This window comes from Bos indicus, chromosome 7, assembly GCF_029378745.1.
Source record: "Bos indicus isolate NIAB-ARS_2022 breed Sahiwal x Tharparkar chromosome 7, NIAB-ARS_B.indTharparkar_mat_pri_1.0, whole genome shotgun sequence".
Taxonomy (NCBI): Eukaryota; Metazoa; Chordata; class Mammalia; order Artiodactyla; family Bovidae; genus Bos; species Bos indicus.
The window spans coordinates 80,653,494-80,665,573 of record NC_091766.1 but is presented as its reverse complement, the minus strand read 5'-3'; the positions used below and the strand labels follow the sequence as shown (position 1 = coordinate 80,665,573).

Here is a 12,080-nt window from a genome sequence, read left to right as displayed (position 1 = left end):
GTCAGACACACAACCAAACCTTAAACATGGACTTTAAGAACATATGCTCAGGACAAGGCTGAGTATAAAAGTTTAAACTCAACTGTAGAATCAGAATTGGAAAGACAACTATAATTACAGTGCTCTGAAGCACAAACTTTAGAAGAGTCTTATGATGGCTCTGTAACTAAGATCTCCCTTATAAGATCCTTTTTTTCTTTTTCTACTACTCTCTAAGATATATTCATCAAAAAAAAATACAGTTCTGATTATTGCTACTTAAAATATTTTTAGCAATAAACAAAATTTTAAAAATCATGCAAAATTATTTCTAGATTATTACATTAATATAAATTGTATGTTGGACTTGGGGACAGAATGACCTAAAATTTTCACATTCTGTTTAATTAAAACATCTTTCTATGGTCTTTAATATCTTTTAGTTTTTTTGATATAAAAAATGTTTATCTGCCTTGTTTTTTTTTAAGGTTTTCTATTTCTGCTTTTACTGATAGCTTCATCAGTTTATCCAAGCTCTCTGAGCACCAGCCTTCTCTCAGTTTCCTCCCCAGAGGTTACCACTGGGAGCAGTTTGGCGTCTACCTTTTCCAGTTTGGTGTCTACCTTTCCCAACGTTCTTCTATGCATTTAAGTTTCCATAAACTCATTGTATTGCTTTCTGATTTCTTCTTTAAAAATAAACAAACAACAACAACAAAAACCAAGAATCATACTGTAATTCATCATTCCACAACTACTTTCCCCCCCTTAATATGCCTTGATACCTATAAAAGGTAGACTTCACCATTTACCATGTGGGTCCAATGGACTCTGTCATTTTATGTCTTTAAATCTTTCTAAGTCGTTTTATAAGTACGATGTAGAATTGAGAAAAACAATAATAGTGAGAGGAAAAAGGCATGACAACTAGTAAGAATCCAAACAGCAAATTTCAAATTTTTATTCCATATTTTCCAGGTTTTTAAAGCACATATAGGGCCTCCCTGGTGGCTCAGTGGTAAAGAATCCACCTGCCAATGCAGGAGACCCAGGTTCAAACCCTGGCTCAGGAAGATCCCCTGGACAAGGAAATGGCAACCCCATTCCAGTACTCTTGCATGGGAAATCCCACGGACAGAGGAACCTGGCAGCTACAATCCATGCAGTTGCAGAAGAGTTAGACACAACTTAGTGACTAAATAACAGGCATATCCACCTGGAAAGGGCAACACACTATGAATCTAAGTGTGCATCAGCTGTCATGCAGGCACACGGACGATGTTCACTTATAAACACTAATTCTAAAGTTCAATACAGTTCTAATAGGTTCTAGCTTATCCTTATTTCTGGTTCTTCTCCCACTTGCGACGAAAATGCAATGTTTGAAGAACTTTTTGAAATCTTTTAAAGCTTATAATTTTCATAAAGAGAAGATAGCTATCTTCTTTGCTTCATAATTACAAAACATTTTCATACCTACATTTATAAAGACAATTCGAATAATCAGTCAAATGAGTACTTTTATTTTATATCATCTATTTTCTTTCACTCTCCTGCTTCAGCATCTATCCCCAAGCAAACAGTATCAAGTAAATTTCAGGGCACAAATATCATAAAAGACTACTCACATATGTGTTTTTAGCAAATCACGTTGGTTCCAATTCTTGTCACTAAGTACTGCATGATGGATGCATCTTTTGGAATAACACACTGGATAAGAATACTCCATTTCACTTTGCCCTCACAAATATATTATTCACACACACCTAAGACATATTATTTGCACACTCATAATCTGAGATTTTGTTTTATACAAGAAATTTCACTACTATCATTAGTATATAGAGCACTGCTATCCTTCTGTTCACATCCATCTTTAGAATAATCTAATAATGAAATGAAATGTCTTCTGTCAGTTTTTTTCTTTTTGCTATTATGAGGGAAAAGAAAAATTCTGAATTCTCAACTGTATTCACTTAAAGTCAGAAACAAACTACAACCGTGGCATCGCCAGTCTACTTTAATCTCTTCTTGAAAGATGATGTGACTGGCGAACACAATGAGAAAAATGAAGAATGATACGACAGTGACTTCCATCTCATTTCTGTATTTCCCGCTTCCTTCTTATTTTAGATTTTTACAGCCTGCTGGGAAATACTGATAAACAGTGATGAAATGATTCCTATCATGATGAGATAGTAAGGCACTCCAGACAAAAGCAAGATAAACATTATTAAAGATCTCAAAATGCATTTTAGATTTATAAAAGGGTCCAATGGGCCCATCTGGTGAATATAAGACTGAATACATTTTATTCTCCTTTTAAAAAAAAAGTAAATTTTCTCTTTGTTCTTTATAAAACCTTTAAAAAACTCCAAAGCTGAAAATACGTCCAGTAAACCCTGATGGTATGGAATACTGAAGATGAAGGATTATTCCTTGGAGGCATTCTTTCAAAGCTGCTGAACAGCAAGTTAGCTATCTCCACTACTGAACATTCAGACTGTCTAGACTTTCAATGTTATAAACAATACTCCAATGAACAACCATATATACACATTCACGTAAATATTTTCAAGTGTTTCTCTAAGCCAGAGGAAATGCTTGAAGTGGAATTTCCAAATCATGGGACATGCATATTTTTAAATGCATGTTAAAATTAAAATGGCTTTTAATTAAAACTCAGGCCCGTTAACTCAGTGATGCCATTCAACCATCTCATCCTCTGTCATCCCCTTCTCCTCCTACCTTCAGTTTTTCCCAGCATCAGGGTCTTTTCTAATGACTCAGTTCTTCATATCAGGTGGCCCCAGTATTGGAGTTTCGGCTTCAACATCAGTCCTTACAATGAATATTCAGGACTGATTTCCTTGAGAATGGACTGGCTGGATTTCCCTACAGTCCAAGGCACTCTCAAGAGTCTTCTCCAACACCACAGTTCAAAAGCATCAGTTCTTCAGTACTCAGCTTTCTTTACAGTCCAACTCTCACTATAGTCCACATATAGTTGGACTATATGTGTCTCACACATATATGACTACTGGAAAAACCATACATTTGACTAGACAGACCTTTATTGGCAAAGTAATGTCTCTGCTTTTTAATATGCTATCTAGGTTGGTCATAACTTTTCTTCCAAGGAGCAACTGTCTTTTAATTTCATGGCTGCAGTCACCATCTGCAGTGATTTTGGAGCCCCCAAAAATAAATTCTGTCACTGCTTCCACTGTTTCTCCATCTATTTGCCATGAAGTGATGGGGCCAGATGCCGTGATCTTAGTTTTCTGAATGTTGAGCTTTAAGCCAACTTGTTCACTCTACTCTTTCACTTTCATCAAGAGGCTCTTTAGCTCTTCTTTGCTTTCTGCCATAAGGGTGGTGTCATCTGCGTATCTGAGGTTATTGATATTTTTCCCCGCAATCTTGATTCCAGCTTGTGCTTCATCCAGCCCGGCATTTTACATAATGTACTCTGCATAGAAGTTAAATAAGCAGGGTGACAACATACAGCCTTGACGTACTCCTTTCCCGATTTGGAACCAATCTGTTGTTCCATGTCGAGTTCTAACTGTTGCTTCTTGACCTGCAAACAGATTTTTCTCAAGAAGCAGGTCAGGTGGTCTGGTATTCCCATCTCTTTCAGAATTGTCTACAGTTTGTTGTGATCTACACAAAGGCTTTGGCATAGTCAATAAAGCAGAAGTAGATGTTTCTCTGGAACTCTCTTGCTTTTTTGATGATCCAATGTGGCAATGTGATTGTTCCTCTGCCTTTTCTAAACACAGCTTGAACATCTGGAAGTTCACAGTTCATGTACTGCTGAAGCCTGGCTTGGAGAATTTTGAGCATTACTAGTCTGTGAGATGAGTGCAATTGTGCGGTAGTTTGAGCATTCTTTGGCATTGCCTTTCTTTGGGATTGGAATGAAAACTGACCTTTTCCAGTCCTGTGGTCTCTGCTGAGTTTTCCAAGTTTGCTGGCACATTGAGTGCAGCTCTTTCACAGCATCATCTTCTAGGATTTGAAATAGCTCAACTGGAATTCCATCAATTCCACTTGCTTTGTTCATAGTGATGTTTCTAAGGCCTGCTTGACTTGGCATTCCAGGATGTCTGGCTCTAGGTGAGTGATCATACCATCGTGATATCCGAGTCATGAAGATCTTTTTTGTATAGTTCTTCTGTGTATTCTTGCCACCTCTTCTTTATATCTTCTGCTTCTGTTAGGTCCATACCATTTCTGTCCTTTACTGTGCCCATCTTTGCATGAAATATCCCCTTGGTATCTCTAATTTTCTTGAAGAGATCTCTAGTCTTTTCCTCTATTCTATTTCCTCTATTCCTCTATTCTATTGTTTTCCTCTATTTCTTTACACTAATCACTGAGGAAGGCTTTCTTATTTCTCCTTACTATTCTTTGGAACTCTGCATTCAAATGGGTAAATCTTTCCTTTTCTCCTTTGCCCTTAGCTTCTCTTCTTTTCTCAGCTATTTCTAAGGCCTCCTCAGACAACCATTTTGCCTTTTTGCATTTCTTTTCTTGGAGATGGTCTTGATCACTACCTCCTGTACAATGTCATGAACCTCCATCCATAGTTCTTCAGGCACTCCATCAGATCCAATCCCTTGAATCTATTTGTCACTTCCACTGTATAATCATAAGGGATCTGATTTAGGTCATACCTGAGTGGTCCCTGCTTTCTTCAATTTAAGTTTGAACTTTGCAATAAGGCGTTCATGATCTGAGCCACAGTCAGCTCTCAGTCTTGTTTTGCTGACTGTATGAGAGCTTCTCCAATCTGATTTCACTACTGACCATCTGGTGATGTTCAGGTGTAGAGTCTTGTGTTGTTGGAAGAGGGTGTCTGCTATGTCCAGTGTGTTTTCTTGGCAAAATTCTATTAGTCTTTGCCCTGCTTCATTTTGCACTCCAAGGCCAAAACATACCCTTACCTATTAGTAAATTCGGTATTATCAAACTTTCTAATTTTAACAGTGTGATCTCATTGTCTAAATATGCACTCACTGCTTCATCAGGTTGATGTCTCTTCATCAATTTCTTGACCCCTTTTCTTTTTCATCTTAATATCCTATCAGTGATCTCGAGTTTTTAGACTCAGACCTTTCACATATAAGCACATTTCTGAACGTACTCATAACACCAAGAAATAATACTTTCCTGAATGCTTGAATTCTTCTTAAATATATCCGACTAACAAAACCCCGAGAGTATACACTCACATCTCTAAAAGAAAGTTACTAAAGTATCTTCCAAGTAAACAATTTGAAATCACCTTTTGAAAAGGGACATTTAAAGTTACAAGAAAATGACACTTTTTAAATTTTAGAGTATAATTTTAAAACAGAATTTTTATCTATATAGGTTACAAATATACCGTAAAGAAAAAAAGATGATACCAACTATAAGTTATATCAGTTTTAAAATTCTAAGTGCTCTGCCAAGTGAAATCAACATATCATATTCATGACACTGATCTGACTTCCCAGAAAGGTTTTCACTTTAAAACAAAAATCTGAGTGGTTTGTTCTGCTCTAAAATCTACAATGACTTACTCTGTTGCTTTCAAAACTACATAATGAGAAAACACTTCCTGGTACAGTATGAAGCGAATGATTATTCAGAGACCTGAGAAGATTTATTAGGATGGGACAGTGATAGCAGAAAGATATGAAATGTTGATAGCATTTAGTGGCACTGAAGAGAAAGAACTGAGAAAATCTGGATGCTGCCTGAAAAGAACGAAACACTAAACTTAAACAAATTCACCTATTTTATATTTTTAAAACTGCATCATTCTCCTTTAAATGAGCCAGAGAAACAGAACAACAGCCTATATTAGTAAAAATGTACAATGTCCAGAATACAAATTGGATAGAAAGACCTAGAATAAGAACTTCCGTATAACGATTTAGAATATAGTGAATAAAATGTCCTAATAACATTTAGAAAGACGACTGTAATTATGAAGCCAACGATCAATTTGAACTAACTGCAATAACTCAAATGCCTAAAAATCTTTAAACAAGCTGGAAATCTAAGGGAAAAGAGCATAAACTTCAGATTATTTAGATACTAGTTTTAAATGCATTTTAGAAAAAAACTTCCTATTTCATGGCTATTTACACTCAATTTTATGGCTGCCAAAAAAATAAAAAAGAGAGAGACTGATTGTATTACTTAAAGATGATGGCACAATTTTCATTTAAAATTTTTCAGGTGAAATTTTCTTACTATAAAATATATAGTAGTCAATTTGGAAAGTATTTTAGCATGTGACATTTCCTGAAACTGTTTTACTGACAGAAGACGTGGTTTAGAACAATCCTACTGAGGACAAATAAAAGGCTGGATAAAGTATAGAAAACCTGTACTTTACTTGAAGTATACTACTTGAAGCCACCTGACAACTAACAAGACAACAAGGAATTGGAGCTGGGGTAGGACAGAGGATAGAGGGCCAGGGAGGGTGTTTGCTGATTTCTGCTGCTTTCTGAGGGGATGCTGAGCACGATGAACAGCTTTAATCTAGATTGAGACACCAAAAGACTGCACACCAGGCAGAAGACTGGATCTGAAGTGAGAACTGTAGGCTTTGAATCTTTGAACTTTTGAATCTTTAATCCTTTGAATTTCTGAACCTTCTCAAGCTCTGATGTGGACTAAGTGATGCCAGAACAACATTAGTGTGTTGAGATGTGACCCTTTCGGAGAAATATACATCAAATTATTTCTACAAATGATTTTGCAAATATAATGCGCAGAAGATAATCAAAATAAGCAGGCATTCAAAGAGATGCATGCATGAAAATGAACAGAAACAACAGTCAATAGAAAGAGACCCGCAAGGACTACAGACATATGAGTGAGTCATCAGACACAGACTTTGAGATAATTATCTTACCACATTCAAAAAGACAGAAAAGACTGTGAACTGATAGAAAACAAAAAGTGATTTTTAAAAAATAAATAATAATAGGTATGAAAGATACTAACAACACATAAGCTCAGATGTTTTTATTAAAGGCAAAAAAATTTTACAATACTTAATCCTTTCTGATTTTTGAATAAACATCAATGAGTAACTATCGCTGTTTATTAAGTATTTATCATCTGCCTGGTTCTCCTTAGAAATTTCATAAAGTCTTTATCTCATTTAATTTGTACAACATTTCTAAGGGGTAGGTATTATTTTGTGAAGAATATGAAGAAACTGAGGAGCACAGAGGTTATGAAACTTAGTTTAAGGTTAGTGGTTAAAATAACCAGGCTGGTGATCAAACCTATGACCCTGGGAGGTGATTAGGTCTTAAGGGCAGAGCCCTCAGGAATAGGCTGCTGCTGCTGCTAAGTCACTTCAGTCTTGTCCAACTCCGTGTGACCCCATAGATGGAAGCCCACCAGGCTCCCCTGTCCCTGGGATTCTCCAGGCAAGAACACTGCTAGTACTCTTATATAAGAGACCCCAGAGAGTCCCCGAAAGGGCTTCACAGAAAGCCCCCAATGCAGAATTGCAGCCTAGGGGAGTTGCTGGAATGAGCCCAGGCACAGAACACCTCAGAAGCAGAGCTTGGCCACGGAACAAACCACTGCGGGGACTGGGCAGCCTGGAGCCCTAGGGGCCCAACCCTTGCCCAGCAAAGCTATGGGAACAGGACTACTACCCCCTCAGGTCTGGAAAGCAGGACCCCTGTGCCCCAGTGGGCCTGGAAGGCAGAGCACTGAGCCAAAGCTTTAGCTTAAGATTTAGTCTTAAGGAAGAGCAATTTGAGAGCAACTGAGTGGAATTTGCCTTAAAATGAATCATACCTTAAGTCTCCCCCATATCTGATTTAGATAATGTTTAAATAAGACTTTTATAATTACAAAGTTAAACATATCATAAGTGTTCAAGTGAACGCTAACAAATGAAAAGGATTGCTCCTCTATAAAAAATGTCACCCACATAAACCTAAAAATTGAAATATGTAACATTTCCCTCTAGTTATAGTCATCATCTGCTTTCATTATACTCAATGGTAGAGCAAGAAAGGAATTTCTTAATTTTAAATCAAGCTATATGCGTATGACATTCAGCTTTACCAAGAGTTCAACATATTTGAGTAATTTTAATACTTTATAATGAAAGTGAAAGTCACTCAGTCAGGTCTGACTCTCTGCAACCCCACAGACTATACAGTCCATGGAATTGTCCAGGTCAGAATACTGGAGTGGATACCATTCCCTTCTCCAGGGGATCTACCCAACCCAGAGATCAAACCCAGGTATCCCACATTGCAGGCAGATTCTTTACCAGCTGAGCCACCAAGGAACACTAAACTTAATTGAAAAATTCTATCTGTTCTAAAGCACTGAAAAGGGCTGAGGTAAAACAAAACAAAACACATTACCTGCAGTAATCTCTTTGCTTAGCGACCTTGGCCAGGGACAAAATGCAGTCAATCGTTGCTAGGTGATGGACTGCTTTACACAAGGTGTGATAATGTTCATTGAAATTCCTACAGAATCAACAACAACAACAAAAAGGTGAGCAAATTGATTTCTTAGATCTATAAAAACTGTACAATTAGTAATCAGTTTGGTAGCTATGATGAGCATAAACAAATAACCAGGCACACAGCTAGCAGTTAAGAAAGGTGGAAATTACATTGAACTATTTTCTGTTTAATAACTTGATTATTGAGACTTTATTTGGAAAAAGAAAAAAAAATATATATATATATTTTAAAATAGTTTCTTTACAAAGATGTCTACTATTAATACCATATTGCACATTTCATCTGACCATGACCCTGAAGTCAGACCTAATTAACACTAATGTAGAGATTATTTTCATTTAACTTAAATGACATCACGAACTACCCAAATGGATCCAGCTTCCCTTTGCACATATCCTTCATAGCACTGTCCAAACTAGGATAACAGTTTCAATATCTTCTCCTAAAATTTATTGGAAGTGTCTCAATGGTAGAGCTCATCAGGTCCACCTGATTTATTTATCTAACATTTAATGATAGAGTTGACACTACAATAAATTTTTTGAAGGTAAGCAAGAAGAAAGGTACCTTTTTTTAGTGATCTTCAGTTTTCTTATTAATAGTTCATATAGAAATTAAATATTAGACTTGTTTTTAAAAAGGTCACTTTAAATCTTTGGCTAATTAGGTAGCTGGTGATCTAAAAGTTTAAAAGACTTGCAATGAAAGACTTATTCTAGAAAAAACATACGCTACATGTAGGGGTTTTCCTTTCCTTTTTTTGCTTAGATACTTTCATTATCTCTTATCACAGGAGTTCCTTATAACCTTCTAAAGATGCTCCTCTCCAAAAGAGATGAGTATTCTACTGAATGCATCTCTTAAAAAATATTTCTCTATTTAATACTGCGGGTTTCAGAAACTAAGAGATTTAATCTGTTTGCTTCTTAAATCCAAAGGTTTTTAGACTGCTTCCTACTAGAAAAGAATATCCAGATTAAGCTACTATGTGATCAGTTATTCCAATATTATTACCATTGTACTGGTTTTTTAGAACCCATAATTTCTGACTTCTTATTAATATTAAAATAAGATATTCTATGTAAGTGACTTTTCCAGATACTAGACCATTTTAAATATTCAGTTTTAATTGTAACTATTTGTGAATTACAGAGTATATTTACAGTATATTTTAAACTTCTTTGTCCAAGTAGATACAGCACTTGTTGTTCAGTTGCTAAGCTGTATCCCAAGGTGCCACGGACTGCAGCATGCCAGGCTTCCCTGTCCTTTCACTATCTCCCTGAGTTTGCTCAAACTCCTGTCCACCCATCTCACCCTCTGTCACCCCTTCTTCTGCCCTCAATCTTTCCCAGCATCAAGGCCTTTTCAAATGAGGCAGCTCTTCGCATCAGGCAGCCAAAGTATTGGAGCTTCAGCTTCAGCATCAGTCCTTCCAATGAATATTCAGGGTTGATTTCCTCTAAGATTGACTGGTTTGATCTCCTTGCTGTCCAAAGGACTCAAGAGTCTTCTCTAGCACCACAGTTCAAAACCATCAATTCTTCAGTGCTCAGCTCTCTTTATGGTCCACCTCTCATATCCGTACATGACTACTGGAAAAACCATAGCTTTGACTAGATGGACCTTTGTCAGCAAATTGAGAACCTCATAAACAAGGAGAGCATAATGAATATAATTTACCAATTTCCCCCAAATTAAAGTTACTCAGAAGGAACTATATGATTACCACTAACAACGTTAAGAGTCTGTGCAAAATACCAAACACAAAGGAGACTGGACCCTGACATTAAACAGGAGCACTCAGTTGCCACCTTAAAAATGATTCTTAGTTTTGAAGATGCCACGCGCTGTACGGACATAACGCTCCTGAGGGTGCCCTGTCACTTCTAGTCTAGCTTCAGTTTTAGATTTGACCACTCATCTACCCCTTGGACTGCAGCTGATGCTGTCCCTATTCTAATTACTAATCCATCTGGTCTTCCTATCCTGGCACTCTCTCTTTTGCGAGAAAGCAGCCATATTTGATATTTCTGCTCTTGCCTCTCTGGATCTGAGTGTTCAATATATCTGTGCTGCTACTGCTAAGTCACTTCAGTCATGTCCGACTCTGTGTGACCCCATAGTCGGCAGCCCACCAGGCTCCCCTATCCCTGGGATTCTCCAGGCAAGAACACTGGAGTGGGTTGCCATTTCCTTCTCCAGTGCATGAAAGTGAAAAGTGAAAGTGAAGTCGCTCAGTCATGTCCGACTCGTAGCGACCCCATGGACTGCAGCCTACCAGGCTCCTCCGTCCATGGGATTTTCCAGGCAAGAGATCTGTGGCACTACAGTAAAAAAATTTAAAAACAGCCTATTTTTTCTTACCCCCACTCTTCCTTCTCAGGTCCTGTCCAGGCCACTAATTTGTCACTACTCACCAGCCTTAGGTTGAGGATAACTGTCCCTGATGATCTAACTTCCGGGATTGAAATGAGTAACTTAACTCTTGGTCAGTACCATTTCAGCTTAGTAACAACAAAAAAGGTAGGAAACAGAAGGTAAATTATTTAGCTGTGGACAACAATGTTCCTTCTCATGTCAACTGTATAAATAAGGCATGTGAAAAAAAAATTTTAAGCTATCATAAACCTTAAACGTCACCATCACAACTCTTACAAAGCCTTGCTTGGCTTCTTGGTCTTTGTCTATTTGTTATTCTTGACCAAATTTCAAAGAGATCATTTTAGAAAAATGACACGCTGAAAAATGGACAATTCAGGCAACAATCCAATAGACTTGTGTTTACGTTATAACAACATACAACTTTACCACTAAGCCACCAAAAACAACTTCAATTAATCACTGTGATTTAATCTCAAAAGGTATTGCTGGGTCCATGGGAAGAAGATTAAAGACACTTGGGTTCTAAAGTTATTATGACAGTTTACCATCCGATGTGATTCAATAATATTTGAAGTTAATTAAAAAGGAGAATATTTTCTTTTCTATTTGCAAATGTATTTCTAAAATCCTTGAACTACTATATGAGACGTAATTTTATTCAATTGAATAATATTCAATAATCTTATTATTAAAGATTTTTCTAGTGAGATTATTCAATATCGAGAGCCCATCTTTTAGAACATGAAAGAAAAGACACTGTTTTTTGAGAGAGGGTTCCATTCACAGACTTTCTTACAGCCTTGATTTCTTGCAATATTTCAATATAAAGTAATGTGACTAATGGACAACTGTTAGTATCTCAGTAAGAGACAAAAACACTTGTATAGCTGGTATTCAATCCTCTGGTGTCAGGTTCAATGAGGTTAATCATTTTTGAAATGACATTATATTCACACCATCTGGCACCTCAATAAATAGTATGTCTAACAATCAATGCTATTCTCAAGTGGGGGTCTAACTGCAAATGTTGTAGCTAAATTTCAGCCAATATTCTTTCTTTAGATAAAAAAATTTATATTTTTCTATTTGAAAGTAATATATGTATATTACAGAAACTTTTGATATCATGGATCTACAAAGTACATTAAACTTCCAGTAATCTCACCCTCCAGAATTAATGTCAATATTTGAAGTTATTTA

The 12,080-nt window shown here is 36.7% G+C and overlaps 1 protein-coding gene across 3 annotated transcripts in view; it reads right to left on the bottom strand.

Annotated features, from left to right (window-relative positions):
- Window positions 1-12,080, bottom strand: part of MSH3 (mutS homolog 3) — a 182,650-nt gene that overhangs the window by 62,503 nt on the left and 108,067 nt on the right. For all 3 annotated transcript variants that reach the window (XM_070793979.1, XM_070793980.1, XM_070793981.1), the window contains exon 18: window positions 8,388-8,495. In XM_070793979.1, coding sequence (XP_070650080.1) covers window positions 8,388-8,495 — 108 coding nt within the window. The remainder of the gene's footprint in view (window positions 1-8,387; window positions 8,496-12,080) is intronic.